The sequence below is a fragment of the Montipora foliosa genome, chromosome 2 (genome assembly GCF_036669935.1).
Source record: "Montipora foliosa isolate CH-2021 chromosome 2, ASM3666993v2, whole genome shotgun sequence".
In the NCBI taxonomy this organism is placed as follows: domain Eukaryota; kingdom Metazoa; phylum Cnidaria; class Anthozoa; order Scleractinia; family Acroporidae; genus Montipora; species Montipora foliosa.
In genome coordinates, this window is record NC_090870.1 from 47577602 (window position 1) to 47595101 (window position 17500).

At 40.1% G+C, this 17500-nt stretch overlaps 2 protein-coding genes across 3 annotated transcripts in view; one reads left to right on the top strand and one right to left on the bottom strand.

The window, feature by feature from the left end:
* LOC137993346 (enolase-phosphatase E1-like) overlaps positions 1-13998 on the top strand; it is a 36923-nt gene extending 22925 nt beyond the window's left edge. Inside the window, exons 7-14 of the mRNA XM_068839117.1 lie at positions 2286-2375; positions 4005-4091; positions 4943-5146; positions 5499-5678; positions 6524-6736; positions 9361-9480; positions 10617-10757; positions 11149-13998. Of these exons, the coding sequence (XP_068695218.1) occupies positions 2286-2375; positions 4005-4091; positions 4943-5146; positions 5499-5678; positions 6524-6736; positions 9361-9480; positions 10617-10757; positions 11149-11220 (1107 nt within the window). The 3' untranslated portion in view covers positions 11221-13998. The remainder of the gene's footprint in view (positions 1-2285; positions 2376-4004; positions 4092-4942; positions 5147-5498; positions 5679-6523; positions 6737-9360; positions 9481-10616; positions 10758-11148) is intronic.
* The window catches only part of LOC137993349 (DNA ligase 1-like), a 24025-nt gene continuing 19777 nt past the window's right edge, over positions 13253-17500 (bottom strand). For both annotated transcript variants that reach the window (XM_068839124.1, XM_068839125.1), the window contains exon 6: positions 13253-15709. In XM_068839124.1, coding sequence (XP_068695225.1) covers positions 15686-15709 — 24 coding nt within the window. In that variant the 3' untranslated portion in view covers positions 13253-15685. The remainder of the gene's footprint in view (positions 15710-17500) is intronic.

Here is a 17500-nt window from a genome sequence, read left to right on the forward strand (position 1 = left end):
AGGAAACCGAAAACGCATCAGTTTTACAACTTATCAACGCGGATAACGTTTTTCTAAATTGACATTTTGTTCTCGGTAATGATGTCTTGTGGAGTTCTTGATTCAGCGCCACTCTACAACTCTTTCTAAACATATTTGCATACATGTTTGCCCCAAGGGCTAAATGAGCTTACATCAACTCTCTCTTTCATTCAGTAATTCTCAGATCTCAAGTTGAATCGATTTAAGCAAACAAAGTTCTAGCTGCGTGACCTATTGTACATGTAGCACTACCATGTACAGAATATTTGATTTTTGGCTTTTAAACGATATTTCCTTGAGCAGAGTGGCCCAGTCGTGTGTCAGAAGACAATAATAGTTCTTATCTGTTTGGCCGCGCTTGATCGTGTGTACGAAAGCGTTTGGTCTTCTTATTATAAAATGAACGTTTTAAAATTACCCTCATTCTTCTGACCTTGAGTTTCTTTCTTATTGCGCTGTCAATAAGGAAAAAGCAGACACGATTCTTCTTTTCTATGAATAATTACAACCTCCAAAATAAATAAATGTAAAATGCAAATACTTTTAAGTGCCAGCCGATTGTAATGACAATGATAACTTTAATTAAAGTGTCAAGTGCAAATGCTTTACGAATTGGGGGACAGTAAAGAGTTCGGCTTCTTTAAAGGGAACTTCCGCTAAAACAAGAATATAACTTTAAAATACTGAACATAACGCTTACAATCAAAATTGTTCGAACTTTTTCTAATGGAACAAATTTCACAAACGCTTGCTTTGGTTTTAAAATTTCCCCGGCATTGCCATTTTGAATAATTGTGACGTGTAACAGTTGCCCTATTGTTTCAAAACGAAAGCTCTTTGTGTGAATACAATAAGGCAACATTACACGTCACCATTATTCAAAATGGCAGCACCCGGGAAGTTTGAAAACCAAAACAAGCGTTTTTGAAATTTGTCTATTCCGGATACAAACGCTTCCATTGGAAAAAACAGTTTTGATTGTAAGCATTATGTTTATGTTAACTTCTTGTTGTAGTGGAGGTTCCTCTTCTTGCCTTCCCCAGGGAAGACGAGCGACCCCGGGAATGAGGTTGTGTAAGTGTCAAAAGACAACTCCAATTGGTCAGCATGTTCTCTACCTTGAATTGACGATTATCGTTAATTGTTAATTTGCTTTCAATTTACTATTATCGTTATTTCAGAACACTGAAAGCTTGATATGGATTATGGGAAATAAACATATTTCTTTTAAAAGCACAACCCTAATTTCTGGACTCCCAGGACTCGAACCTGGGAACGTGTAATTAATAACCCCTTCACTTAACCACTAGACTACCACATCACTAACTGCGAGAATGTCGTTTTTTATTAATGTCAATAATTTTTTCTTCCAAAAGTGCCGCTGTAAACGTGTATTGACAGCCGCTAAGAAGCAAGCTTACACAGTGAAAAATGTCGGTTACCAAACTTCAAGAGAAAGCTAACCATTTTAAAATCAAGCTTTAGACTTAACCATTATTCAGCAATGATTTATATATATATATATACTAATTAGGTTTGGTAAATAATCGGCACATTTTTAGTCAGTTGATCTTTAGTGGTTAAGTGGATAATAAAAACAGTTTCTTTGAAGTGGGTGCTCCGGGTTCAAATCCTGTCCAGGGGCTGCTTTTACTTTTTTCTTTTTACTTGCTACCACAAGTCCTGGGACACAGTGTCCTAAATTAACGCTAATAGTAAATTGAAAGCAAATTAACAATTAACGATAATCGTCAATTCAAGGTAGAGAACATATTGATTTGGTAGACAGCGTGGGATTAAACCCGGAGCATTCGCTCGCAAATCCAGTATCCTGACCGCAAAGCCACATGCAAGTGCCTTTAGACGCCAAGACAGCAATTTCCGATGTTCTGAAATTGTCACGGATTTCTCTGTTTATGGACGTGAAAAATGTTTTGTATTCCATTTTCTGAAATTAGGGTTTCAATTTTCGGAGAGCTTAGCGTGCAAAGAAAATATTATTGGTTAAGTCTCTCTCATGCAAAAAGTGTGGAGAGGAGTCAACAATCGGATTTAGCGTGTGGACTCAATTTAAACTCTATTCGTCGATTTGTGTCTGGACGAGTACAAATCCAGGTTTTCGGGATAACATTACACTGAAAGTGATTTTTTTTTTCCTTTTGGATAATTAAAATTGCATCTCATAGATTTATTTGTTCCCTTGTATATTTTTGAGCTATGGTATCTTTTATGTATATCATTCTCCAAATTTCTTTTTCTACCAGTACCTTGGCTCGTCGCAAATTATGTCTCCCCAATCACCAAACAAAGCTGTCCGAATGGAACAAGCCCAGGAGGCGGTGGGACGAATTAAGGTAAACTTACGTGAATGCGCTTTTGGTGACTTTGTTTGTGAATAATACTACTACTACTACAAACCCTCGGAAAAAAAGGGACAAATTTGTCGACTTTTTGCCTTGATTTCAAAAAGACACCTGTTTATATCAACTGGAATTTTCCTATTTAATGGTCGGCCATTACTAACTTTAAGTTCTTGAGTGAGCTGGTTCGAGGAGAAAATGACGTCAAAGGCTCACTATTTTAAGAATGCAATGCGTGTACACGCCGCAGAAGTAATATGCAGCTCGTGAGGTTTGGTCTGTTTTAAAGGAGCACTGTCATGAGCTGCGCATGCTCGGGTTTGTTTGCTCTCGCGCTCACGGAAAATTCTAGCCGCCATTATGGATTCACGCGTGAGTCACGTATATTCGCAGTTAATGAATTCTATGTCAAACATAGCGCTCAGAATTTAATATTTACCTGTCAGGAAGAACTTTCCGGATCAATAAACTTTTGTAAATGCGAAGGTGCTTGCAGTACAAAGCGAAATCACTGTCGCTGCACGCTTCGTAGCCAGCATCGAATTTAGCTTACAGCCAGGCGTGAAAAATTCTTTGCTTCAGATAACTACGCTTGTGTGTGTTATTCCACTCCTTCAGGTATTCTTTGCGATACGTTAAAGCCTTCCCTTTTCCCCCGGAGTTTCTCCTTAGTCCACCATGCCCCCCCCCCCCCCCCCCAGTGGAGGCCATTTTGAATTTGTCGATTCAACTTGAAAAAGTTAACCTAACACTTTTCAAGTTTTCGCAACACGCTAGCGCATGCGCAACTCATGACAGTGTCCCTTTAAACTCGCGTTTTGCGTTTATGATAAGCTGCATTCACTCGCTTTCCCTGGATCCAACCCTCTGAGGTCCAGTGGGTCAGTTTTGAACGTGAGTAATGGCGGACCGTGAATTCCAAAACTTACACTCAAAGTAAACGGCCTTTGGATAAAAATCAAAGCTCAAAATTTTGCCAGTGAAGTGTTGAGGAAACACATTTCAAAATCTGAAGAAGAAAAGGAAGTGATTTTTTTTTTTATCACAGGGGCACTTACAGAGGGGAAATTCAGAGAGTTTTCATGGACATGCGATTCTGTTTCCTTGTAATTTTGTAAACAACATTCTTTGCGGTCTCTTTTTCAAACTGAGAGGAATTTGGCAGGAAAACCGGAGGAAGGCGGTTTTTGTTCTTATGAAAAGTTAAAATTCTGAAATCAAAACAATTTCACACTTACACTCATTTGAAAGAAGAGGCTAATCTCGAGATTGCAAATCAATCGTATCTTCATTCCTGACTGAAACCAAGTACTACTTTTAGACTTTTGACTTAGATGGTCAATGAAATTGGCTTGCAGACCGTGAGATTTTAGGGCGTTTTCGCTGTTGCCCGCCAGAGTTCAAACCTGATATCGACGACCTCGTAAGATATGTTTCTCTTTCATTGTGAGGGGCTATTTCCATTAGTCTGATTTTATGAGTGTGGTGCGATAAGGTTTGTTGCTGGGTTTATTTTTTTTGTCAACGTCACCGCGCGATCTCATCCCCTTAGTTAATTCGCCCCCCAAAGCAGCGAGAAACGTCATGGTTTCCTGGTTTTATGGTTCTTGGTTTTGTTGGCAGGTGCCTGAAGGCGAAGAGCAACCAACTACTGATATTGATCTGTTCATCTCCACTGAGCGACTAAAAGTCGTCAACTCGTCAACAAAGGTGACAGTAATTTTTGATAAGAAGTAAAAGTGAGTGAGTGAGCGAGTGATCGAGTGAGTGATCGAGTGAGCGATCGATCGGGTGCATGAATCACTAAAACTAATGAGGTCTTTATTTAATTTTAACAATTGATGCCCATTTTAGAGTTATTCTGTTTGCGGCGGCCTACTTGTTGCCTTATCCTTTCTTAATTTTCCTTATGAAAAGAGAAATTTTAGAGAATTTACGGCAAGATTTCGACAATCGCATGATAATTTGATTAGCAAACCTGTTGGAGAAGACGCTAGGATTTGAGCGGAGAAACAGCCTTTGGGGTTAAAATGCCCATAAAACCTCTCCAATGAGCTTTCATGTTGATATTCCCGTAAGATGTCTGATATTTTCGAATTTCGAAACATTTTGTTCTTGAATGAAAAAGTAAATTACAAATCCAAAGAAAGGAACTCTGCGTTGACCTTGCCTCGGCTTACTCTGGCCGCGGCTTACATAAGACGCGAACACCCCGTATAAATCATAATGGTACAAAATCTACGTTCACGGCTTTCTCAAGCCGTGTCTTATCCTGGCCTGGGAGTTTATACTCATATAAATAGTTCCTTTCGCGTATTATGTACGCCGCGGTCAGAGTAAGACGCGGCTTATTTTCTCTCGTATAAACGGCCCTATTGTCAACGCCCATTACAAAAGCATGTCAACAATCAAACAGACAATGTTAATGGTGTAAAATGGTGTAACATTTGTTACCCGTAAGCACATTTCCCCCGAAGGACCTATTTTTCACGTATGTTAAGGCCTGGTTTAACGTTCCAACATTGTTGGCGATTGACACCTTTCCTTCTTTTTGCCTTTAGGAGGTAATGTTGGACCACGCCCTTCGTACAGTGTCGTTTATCGCTGACATCGGGGATGTGCTCGTACTGATGGTCCGGCAGCCCTCAGAGGAACACACCAGTCAAGTGGCATTGAAACCTTCGCAGATTTTAGCAAGTGTGGGAAGCGCACAGACAGATCACAAGGCTATCAAGATCACGTGTCACGTGTTTCAGTCTCCAGAGGTTCGGTTAAGACACTCTTGCTATACTTGTGTGCTCTATCTTTAAATGCGGCGATGTTTAAGAGGAGCTGAGGTTGATGTTACTAACTGTCCACAGTTACACAGAGCATATTACGCGGTGGCGAGAAGATGTGAATTTTAGGTTTAACCCTCTTTTGCAAACTGACTTTCAACGAGTAGTGGACGATTTGCGGGACGTTTCTTGTAAAGTGGTTTTTCTAAAAACCACTTTGTGAGCAGCCTTCGTTGCCTGTGACCTCAACCTCGTTCCCAGGCCTAAAAACCAGATTGAAATGCCAATCGAAAAGCTGGCCATCTAATCTGACGGTCCCGCTTGACCATTTTTTAAACAGGCCCAAGTAATGGCAAAGAGTATTGGCCAGGCGTTCAACGTGGCCTACCAAGAGTTTCTAAGACAGAACGGACTGTCTGATGACGTCGTCGAAGACGCTGAGTACAACGGCGTATTAGAAGCACAGAAAATACTCGGCGAAGATCTGTCTTTGCTAGCAGACGAAAACAGCTCAAAAGAAGTGAGTATAGTACATGCGCCGACACAGTTGCTCAGCAGTATGTACGTAATAGAAAGCGCGTTTAAAATCGGATCAAGCGTCCCTTCCTGTTGACGATTTCCTTTGTTTTTCCTGGGTTGCTGTCTTCTGGAAGCTATTTCTTTTTTCACAAAAGTTAGGTTAGCTCTACCAAGTCTTTTGAAGCGCTTATTCATTGCGTTCTCAATTAATTCTTGACCTTTTTTGTCAAGTCCGTCGAAAAAGAAGAAGATTACGGTGATTTAAAATACTTTTGTAATTTGCAAGCAATCAATTAATGGATTATTGGGCTGAGTTTTTTTTTGTAAATGTGCCGATGTGCGAAGATTGGGAAGAAAATGGAAATGATGGAGAAAATGTATCATGAGCTATGAATTTCGTACTTCTTAAAAATTGTTCGTAAATGTGAATGTAAATATATGTAAAGGTAAAGGTAAAGTCACTGCTTGCGAGCCAATTGGCCCATCAGGCCGGCGCTTATCTCCGGTTTCCATAGCATGAAGCGACTAGGAGTATTTCTACTCCCCCCTGGATGGGATGCTAGTCCATCGCAGGGTTACCCCAGCATTTCGCCGGTACCCATTTATACACCTGGGTGGAGAGAGGCACCGTGAGAGTAAAGTGTCTTGCCCAAGAACACAATACAATGTCCCCGGGCAGGGCTCAAACCCGGACCACTCGATCCAGAGTCGAGCACATTAACCACGAGGTCACCGCGCCTCCCACCATATATGTCATGGTTATTTAATGTGTATGTTTAATCTAAAAGGATTGGTTAAAGGAATGTCGTTTTCACATTCTTGTTTAATTCCGTTTGATGTTCATAGGTCGTTGTGAACAAAAAGCCCCATGAATATCTTGGTGTAATGATTGTTGAGTCAGGCTGGGGGTCCATGATCCCATGTGCCATTATCGCGCATCTAGCAAAGGAAGGGCCAGCGGCTAAGTCTGGCAGGCTCAATGTTGGCGACCAGATCCTCTCGGTCAACGGTACAAGCTTAGTCGGTCTCCCGCTTTGGGAATGTCAGAATATTATTAAGGTGAGAAAGGAGGATTTGATCAGATATGTATAGGGTAATTTGCCGGTAAAATAACTACATTTATAACATTTTCAAAGTTCGCCCCTTAGTGGTTTCCCATTGACGAGCTGAATTGTCTGGTTTGAGACAAAGTAAAATCTATAAGCGGGAAGGATTAAAGCACACACACGGTGCAGATCACTTTCAGCTCTCATCACTAATAAGAGATTAAGGGGGTGGCACTCAACTTCAGAAAGACAATGGTTGCTAAGGAATCTTTTTAGTCAAGAGCCCCGCAAAAAGGTTGCATGGATGGTTCTTTGAAGTAACTTTTTCAATGGAAGTCGTTTGACATCACTTCAATCAGAAGGCGCGTGCAAAGCTAGTCCCAGTCCGTCCTCTGCCGTGTGTTTCACTGAAAAACATGTAGGAACTCTCGGGAAACGAAAGAAAGAGGCGGTTTTTTCAATGGATGGGAATCGTCCCATTATTTTTCGTGAACTGTAGCATGGAATTTCTCTTTGGACAATAATGGAACTGAAAAGTTTATCAAAGGAGGGCCTTATGACGTCATAAGTTTTTTGGAACTTTTTTAAAAAAGTCCATGTTACAGATTTTGTGTTAGACTGTTCTCGTACTGTTGTGTTTAAAAATGGGTGAAAAACATAATTAACTCGCAGAGTTTTTAGGCTTTTTCTGTTTTGGTGACGTGATTTACCAACGATGGCTGTGAGTCGAACCAGACATAGAACACACTTGACACAAAATGGTAACTTTAGAGTAAAGGGACTCGAGAAATGATTATTTGAAGGGGTCCATAGCAACAGTTTGGTAGTTATCAGCCACCCCACTTAATAGACCTCTTTAGCTTGTACATTTTGTTTTCCCATTTCAGACCACATGATGTTACTCTAGGGAAAACTTTCTTTCAAATGTCGTCCTATGCACGTGAATATGTACGCATAACTTATGAAAAAACAAAAGGAAAATTCTCTTGAGAACATCACGTGGTCTTAAATGGGAAAACAAAACGTACAAGCTAAAGAGGTCTATTGCGTTCTACATTGGCTCTTTGGGTGGCTACCATTTGCTTAATTAACCAAAAAGTGCATTGAAATGGCAGTCATCTTGATTAGTCAAGAATGTCCCAAAGCTTATCTCGTTATAGTTCAAAGAAAGAGATGCGTTCGTACTTACTGTTTTATTTAGCAGCGAAAATTGGGAGGAGTGTGCTAACCCGGCATTTCGTGTTGTCGAAGTACATAAAAAGATGAGCTCCGTGGCTGTTGTTTGCGAAGCTCTGATGTTAGGGAACAGAAGAAAGAACTTTAATTCTACGTCGCATCATGAGAAACATCAGTATTCTTTTCTCACGGGAAAATTTGAGTGATACACCTCGTCGTCGCTTGGAAGAGTTTTCAGCAGCAACTTATGGCTTATTGCACCGACTAATTTCATCGGTTGATAACATGGACATCTTTAGTTCAAAAAGCAGAAAAGAATGCTTCTGATGTTACAAATGGGCGTATCGTATCTTCAAAAATAAGGGAAGGCCCATTTCATTTCCTTGTTGGGCGGGGGGGAAAGGGATGTGCGCAATTTCTTCTTCTTCTTTTGTTTTGTTAATTGGTGTTTGTTAGTATTTATATAACAGAATCGCCAACTCTATTTTTACATTCGATATCTATTAGCCAACTCTTTATCGCAAGGGGAACTTGTTTGAATTTGTTTCCGTGCATACTTGTGCACGATTTTTTTCTCTTTTTTTTTTTTTTTTTTTTTTTTTTTTCTTTTGTAATCCAACAATTTTTTTCGCGTAATTGCTCGCCCCGTCTCCCTCTAAGTGGGCCTTCCCTAAATCGTAAAAAGCGTCGTGGTTATGGAAGCGATTGGCCTACGTGATCTTTGATTACCACTGGTATCTACGTAAGAAATTTGACCAACGGTTTATTTCTTTTATGTTGACGCGAAACTATTGTCCGAAACCATTGTCCATTTTTTGCTTCAAAGTGCACCTAAGCGTTAAGGACATTTCGTCTGCATTATTAATTTCCCCACCAAAAGCAAACATGTTTTAGCATTCTTACCTCGACATTTTGCTTTTTTTTGCTGGGCAAGATGCGCAAAACCAACAGTAATTTGGACCACGACCGTGATGTAATAGGCATGGGTCTATTCTCTATTTTACGTCACAAACTGCTTTGCAATGCAAAATTTCTATGAAAACAGGAATGCAAAGCAGTTTGTGAGATAAAATGAAGAAAATACCCATGCCTCTCATATCACAGTCGTGGGTCCAAATATTTGCTAGTTCTGCCAAGTTTACTTGGTTTGCACGGCACAGGAAAAGCGAGATTCTAGGTAACAATGGTGGTATACACTTCCTTTGGATGGGGACATTTATATGCAAGAATATGTTTGAGTTTTACTTTTATAGGTGCATTTTAACACAAGAACGTTTCGAAAACAAGACGTTCCAAACAGACTACATACTATCGGCTGGTCAATTTTCATACATTTGACGTGCATTTGCGTCTTGTCAATTCTTACTAGGACCTTTCCCTTTGCACAGAACCAGTGGGAAGTTGTCATTGTTTGACAATCAATTCTTCGATATCATTCTGACGTCGTTTTTGTGCTTGCAGGGCATCCGTCCCAACACCAAGGTTGTGTTGAAAATCGTGTCGTGTCCTCCAACTGTACAAGTGGTGGTCAACAGACCGGATACTAAATATCAGCTTGGATTCAGCGTGCAGAATGGCATGGTAATAATTACTCCTTTTTTCATCTTAGGTCAAGGGTGACAGTGTTGTAGAGAGAAGTGGAGATTTGCTTAGTCCTGGTGGTGCTGTTGTAATCACGTCCGTTTTTCCCTCAGATTTTGAAAGTGTGTTTGCTTAACACCTGCCTGGCAAAATTTCGAGCTTTGGATTTCACGGTCCGCCACTACCCACGTTCAAAACTGACCGACTGGACCTCAGAGGGTTGGATCCAGGGAAAAGTGACGTCAAAGGCTCACTAGCTTAAAATCTTAGCGTGTAAATGCAGCTTATTATATATCTGAAAGCCCAAACTTCCGTGCTCCATATTAATTGTGCGGCGTACACACGCAATAGATTGATTTTTTGGTCACAGGGGCACTTTAAACTGTGAGTCTTTGACGTCACTTTCTCCTCGATCCAGTTCAATCGAGATTTTAAAGTTAGTAATGGCGGACCATTAGATGGGAAAAATCCAGTTGAAATAAACAAGTGTCTTTTTGAAATTAAGGCTTTAAACTTGGGTGACTTAGTGTTCAGTTAACATAGTTTTGAAATCCAAAGAAAAAAAGATCTGATTTTTTAATCATAGTACCACTTAAACTTAAATTGTCACCTTTACTTTTTATCTTTTGAAGTCAATTTGTAAATATCACGATGCTATCTGTGAGCAAACTCGTATGTTAATGAGAGAAAATGTAACCAATGACGTTAGCAAAGATTCTCTTATTTCAGACTTTTCTATCCACAAAAACAAATAAGTTAATTAATTTGTGATGGTGAAACCTCTTTTCGCCGCTAAAGGGACAATGAACGTTCATTGGTAGTTTTTTTTTTTTTGGTGATGGTCATCCGATTAAAATTTGAGCAAATCCTGTACTCCATTTAATTCGTCTCGTCCCCTAGAATAACATGAAACCGCGCGGCGACCATTGTGAAAATTTCTTTGGTATCATAACTTCCTCTCGTGGGATGATTCTAGCAAGATGACGTAATGTTTGACCAGCGGCGCGGCCCCACAGATTAAACTTGGTCTCTCAACACTTGTTTATGCAAAAGAGAGTATAGTGTTAAGGCAGCGGTAATTAACAGTGGTTATCCTGCCTTCTTGTCTCAGTTAACTGATAAAACTGGTTGTTTAGATTTGCAGCTTAATGCGTGGTAGTATAGCTGAGAGAGGTGGAGTGCGAGTAGGACACAGGATAATTGAAATCAACGATGAGAGCGTTGTCGCCACTTCACATCAACACATAGTTGAGCTCCTGGCCACCACAGTAGGCGAGGTACGTATTTATCTTTTCCTCGTTAATTTTCTATTTTTTGCTCAGAAAAAACTGCTACGAAAGCAATGACCTCGATGCACCAATATGATCAACATCACTGTCATCGCAAATATGCCTGTCTTTGTATTGTCATGCTCCTGCAGTGGTGTGTAAACAGCAAATGGGTTTTGCTCTTTCAGGAATGTTCGTTTCACCATTATTTTGGTCCACGTGCAGTCAGGGTATTATGAGCGTATTCCCTTAAACCAGAAGTGTTCCGTTTTTCCTCAGCGTGCTAATCAATGAGTATCGGCGATAAGCCCGGCATAAGTTGCGGACGTGCGGCCACACCCTTGACGGTCTGTGCTTTCATTTTATTTCCTAACCTCGTTCCGAAATATCCTTTTTGTAGATCCGCATGAAGACAATGCCTGCCTCGATGTACCGACTTTTAGTTGGTTTGGAAAACCCCCAACACATTTGAGCTATCACGGAAATGCTTGAAAGGTGACCTCAACTACCTGTAGGTGAGACTGCTGTCGTGCAATCGTCCCAGTGGCCATCTGATTGTACAACTGACCCAGAGCTTTCTTTTTATGAAAAGCGGCAGGGCTAAGGGCAACCCAACAAATCGGCATGGCAAAGGACAAGCCACCAAATGGAAAGACAATTTGAAGATGTATATAAAAAGTCAAGAGACCTCCATCAAAGATGTGGGAATTTTATCGTACTGGAAGACGCATTCTCCGGTGATCCGTTTTTATAGATGCAAGTGTAACTTTCGCGTTGTGATGTTCTGTTCACAAACACAAGGGCGGCGTTTTTGTCCGAAATCTCTTTACATGAATTATATCTTTGTTTTCAATGTTGAGCTACACCTTTTAGGATTTGAAGACAGTTGACGACAGTCTTCAGAGATGACATGAAACTGACGGGAACATTTGTCAATCTAAAAATATCTTATAATTGTCAAGATAGTTTCTGCCAAATTTTACGCAATATCTAATGAAGGGCTTGGTTGCCTCTAACTCTGCACGGTTAAATATGGTTTCACATTTCACTATAATGATGGACGGAAACTCTAATTTTTATTCTCTTAATCAAAACTGTAAAGCTGTTGGCCTGTGGTCCACTTAGAATGTCTCATAGGCGGACATCCACAAACAGTGGTGATGAATGAACTGGATACTCCAGTTGTCCGCATGGTGGACAGCCTTACGGACGGTGCGTACTAATTCAAAGGTGTTTTTGCCCCGATTTATGATTATTCAGGAAATGCAGATCTTAACAAGTGTTATTGAAATCCAAAAAGAAAGTTGAGGGTAACCACGCATTTTTCAAAGATAATTAATGGATAATACAAAGCAATGTACGGCGTTCTTTCTCAAATTGACGCTTAATTCTCTCTCCAAAATGCATTGGTTACCCCCCAATGTTCTTTTTGGATACCAAGAGTACTTACTAAGATCTACTTTATCCGGATAATTTTAAACTGCGCAAAAATATCACTGTATTATTGGTAAGCATCTCCGATAGAAAACCTGAATACCTCGAGATGCGCAAAACGTATACGCAGTAATAATAGTAGGCACCGTCCTTGAAAACCAGATTTACAATCCAGTGGATTATCAAGTTGATTTCCACCGTTTGAACAACCGATGCGAGACATTTGACTTTATCTCTTGGCAGCCCGGGCAGAGTAGGTCACGGAGTGGGTGATGTGAACCGTTTCTAGCCTTACGAGTCCTTTTAGTGGAAGACGTCTAGACGTAACTATTTCTTGTTGTCAAAGTTTCTCAACCATTGGAATAGAAGGACCCTATTATTCTACAGCCAATAAGGTCGTTCGCATATAATACATGACGTCATCTATATCTTCGTTTTTAAAGGGACAAAACGTTTTCGAATCATATCCTTGTCAGGAACACTACCAGTTAATTTTATTTTGAAAAGAATTGTTCTTGTGTCTTTTTTTTTTTTTTTGCAACAGCCGAACTCTGACTTGAAAACTCTCGTCCGTTTACAGGATTAAGCTGGGGTCACATTAGCTGCCGTGAAAGTCTATTGAGCTCTTGCTTCACGGTCTGAGGCTTTCCCTCGCAAGGCAAAGTGGAAAGGTTTTTGTAGTCAAAATCGGGTGACAAGTATATTTATCAGCTCAGAAAGTTCGAAATCCGATGTTCTCAGTTTTCTTTCCTCCTTTCCTTAAGGGAGGAATGGGTTTTAAACACGAAGACGCTGTTAAAGGCTTGGTACGTTTGGCACATGCTCGTGATTTGTCAATCACAGACGCATACAGAGCTCTGTGATACGTTATAAGATATTATGACTCGTTCTTCTTCACTTTTCTCGCCCAAGAAATATCTGTTAAGGGTTCCATCTGCTGTTTGTTGATCGCCATCTTGGGTTATCCGTCGTGTTTGAATGAATTTGAACATAAAATCGGCCTCAAGCCAACCCTTGTGAAGTGCATCTTCGAGTTTAAAGTTCGGGAAACTGAAAGCAATGAAACTGAATGGAAAGGATGTAAATCCCCTAAATGACGTTTACTACTACACAAATAAATATGTCCTTGTAAAAAAACACGAACTGCATACATTACTTTTAACGCCTACAGTAGGAACAAATTGTTTACAACATTACCTTAGGCCTCACAAGCTGAACTTTGTTCAGTAGAGACTCCTAGAATGATCTGATCAACCACAAAAAATGGAAATGAAAACCCAAGTAACCTTAAAATTTGTTTCTCGTTTGCTTTGTGGAAGAAATTAGGACAGGAGCCCATGACTAAGAGCGTGCAACTGTATTGTATTCTTTGTTTGCACCTGAACGTCACAGCGGCCATGTTGGTGGAAAGAACAATAGCGAAAAACTATTTTGGGAATTTGACTGTTATTATGCAAAACTTGAGCTACATTTTTCTATTGTTTTGGCACCAACATGGCCGTCTTATCACGTGAGTGCAATCAAAGAATTTCAGTGTGGAACGGCGTTTTTACAGGAAAAACCTTAACAATGACCACAACCAGGTTTTCTGAGCCAGCGACACTGAGCACCCCCAGCAAACCATTTTTGTAACGAAACCCGCTGGTCAGCCACCTAAGGTCTTCCTTTTTACAAACAGAGTTATTTTTGGATTGATTTTCCAGCTAATCACTAGTCTAGCATAGAATTGAGAATGGTCACACGTGCAAGCCAAATGTTATTTAAGAACTCGTGTGAAAATGTCCTTACGTAGACCTAGTATTGGAGCAAGGTTCTTCTGTTCAAGACCGGGTCTTGTCCAAGAAAATACAAGTATTCTTAGGGCCGATTTACAGGATACGATTTTGTCGCATGCGACAAGCTCACGACAAGCCTACGACATGACTTACGATTGTCGCAGCGTTTTAAAACATGTTTTAAAATGCTGCGATATTTTTTCTGACGTACACAACAATCGTAAATCATGTCGTGGGTCTGTCGTAAGCCGTTGTCGCATGCGACAAAGTCTTACTGTGTAAATCGGCCCTTAGGGTGCGTTCGATTGACCCTATTCCGGAATAAGAATACGTGGAGTGATGATTTAAAACGGTATGTCTAGCGTTTTGATACAACAAGGATAGTAAAGATATGTTTAAAGGGAACCTCCACTCTTACTACAGAATAAGTTGAAACCAAAGAAAATTATGTTAACAAACAAATTTGTTCGAAATTTGATTTTAAAAGTGTTTATATCAAGAAATGTGAATTTTAAAATCGTTTATTTTCACTTTCACATTTCGCGTGGGCAGCCATTTTGAATAATTGTGACGTGTTACGGTTGCCCCATTGTTCTGACACAAAGAGCTTTTGTCCAATAACATAAGCGCAACCGTTACACGTCACAATTAGTCATGATGGCGGCGCCCGCGAAATTTGAAAACAAAAATATGCGATTCTAGAACTTATTTCAAATACAAGCACTTTCTTTCAAAATACTTTTAGACTGACTTGACTGTAACGGTTATTTCCTGTGATTCAGAGTCACTTTTTGTAGAAGTGAAGGTTCCCTTTAACAACAAAACTTTAGCAGGTGTTTGACAATTTTAATGTAAATCTCAGTAAAAACGAAGGAGTTCTTCTATTCCATGTAAATGTAAAAAATATATATTCCATCTATTCCTATCACGAAATACGGTAAATCGAACGCACCACGCTAAGAGAAGTACACCGACTACAAGAGTTTATTGCCAGCCCAGTAGTAAACACTGATAGTTCAAGGATGTGAATTACTTTTACGAACAGGTGTGCCAGTACCACCAAATCCAAAGCGCGCAAGGTGCTAAATTTTGCTCAAGTTAAAAGCTTATTTTACCGTTTGCTTTCAGTCAATTCATGACCAAGGGATTTGGATTGTTACACTACGTATTTTGTGAAACGATCTATAAGATGCAGCGGTCATAGCAGTCACTCATGCTGATGACGTTGAGGCAGATGAATGCACAACCTGTGTGAGGCTAAAACGTAGAATGGTATAAAAGAATTCACAAGAAACTAGCCAACAAATAACGAAAACATCAATTCCCTCCATGTGGTCTGGCAATTCGTTATAAGGGTGTACAACATTTACCTATTGCATTCTAACCACTTGAATTCACGTTATATCTACAATGTGCAACTAATCTGAATTTAGAAAAGACCACCTGTACACGGTGGCACCGTAATGCCAAAACCAATTCGCATGCATGTCTGACTAACGTCCACACACCTGGACTTGCCTTAACGGCATCTGCGACGATGCCCCTATACGTGTAGCATCTCGTGGCAGCAAGCACAACAAGATTAAGTATGAGAGTAATGGATTGGATTGAAAAAAAAAATTAATCACCAGGATTAGTACCCACAACTGCACTAAGCTAACAACAGGAAACAAAATATCAAAAAAATTGTCTATCCATCTCTGAATGAACATTTAAACGTGTGGGTATTTAAGCGGCATGCTCCTGTTGTTCCTGCAACAACAACAAAAAACAGAAACAGTTGAGCACTTTGACAAAACTCTTCCAAGCTTTAACTGATAAGAGTGTAATGTGAAGTGCTAGTTTTGTACCCCATATGAACCATGTGAGTGTTAGCCCTAGTAATGGAAATGGGCCCACACAAGGACAGAGAAAACCTCTGACCAGGGTGGGAATTGAACCCACGACCTTCGGGTTAGATCACCGCTGCTCTACCGACTGTGCTACAAGGTCAGACGGGAGCAGGCCGTGGGAATTGACGATGTTAAAGTCACGGCAATTAACATCTACATGTAGAAGGAAGGATTACGTTTTTACAAAGCTTTCACATGTTGGAAAGTCAGCATTCCTCTTAGAACAAATAGATCTACTGTATATGTACACAAGAATAAGAGTAGAGGAGAGATATCTGCAGCGACTCAAAAAGCGCGATTTTACCGCTGGATACATTTTTGTTTGCAAATTAAGGAATGTTTAAAATGAACCCTGATTTTAGCTCTCTCAAACTTTCTTCAGAGCCCCCTTTTCATAACTTTCAATGAGCAAAAACTGAAATACAAGTAAAACCTATGCAAATAACTAAGATTTCTTTTCAAGAACCTGTGTAGCTTAGAAAATCCATTTCGACCCTCCGTAAACAAGAGCTTGTGTAAGACTAAAATTACAGAAGGTGAATAGAAAATGAAAAAAAACTGGAAACTTGGAAGGCGGAAACTGGATTCTGGAATTCAGAATCAGAAATGGCCAGGAAAACCAGAAATGAAAATATGCTGACGTAATCACTGCATGAGAAAACGGCAAGGAAATACTGAAATTTTAGATCACAAGCAACCGAATGCCCCGCATTGTAACCGGGAATGACTAATTACTGATTTACATTCTCTACTTAACTTAATACAAAACAATAAGATAGGAGAAACATGAGAGCTAGTCAGGAAAAAAGGACCAGACAACGAGCGTTGAAGCAGATTTCTTTGCATGAATGAGTTAGCTTACAGGAGCCTTTGATTTTTGCACGCTTTTTTTGCTTGATTTTTAATACGAGAATTTTGGGCTAACTTCGAGCAAATAAATTATTCCATAACTATTACGGAAAAAAATCTGAAACTAGTAACTGAGACCGAAAACTTTGACGCTACGCTTTATCACAACAAACAACGAGAGGAACGATAATTTGTTCGTTTTCTTTTCTTTGCAGTTATCAGCCGTAAATAAATAAAAAGAATATTTTTACAACGCCTTCTTTGATTGTTGTTTTAATTTTTGCTTTCACCTTTTCTGCATTCTGAAAATTCTGACTTCCGAGTCCTGTTTCGGATTCCGGAATCCACTTTCTGTTCGGGCGTCCGATGTCTGGATTCCCGAATTTCCATTCGTCCACTTCAAGGTAGGTTTTACTTTATCAAATTGGGTCAACAACTGAAAATTTCTAAATCAAAGAATCTAAAAAGTGGCTTTTAAGTCATGACGTCCGCAACAGGGTTCCTACGCCAGCAGTAATGTTTACTTAGTATGCGCACGCACCTTCCGGAGATTTTTGTTATAAAAAGGTTACTTTCGAAAGAAGAAACTGTGGTGCTGCGTTGGTTTATCGAACGAGTTCATAAAGGTACTGAATTAACCACCGTCAGAAAGCCCTTCGCCAACGCGCACCGTTGAACTTTCAATGGCTGAAGCTGCGGGCCGCAAATGCCGCGGGCGTTTTTGCGCTAACCCAACGCCCGCGGTATTTGCGACCCGCAGTTTCAGCCATTTTGAAGTATTCGTTTCAACGATTTTAGAGCA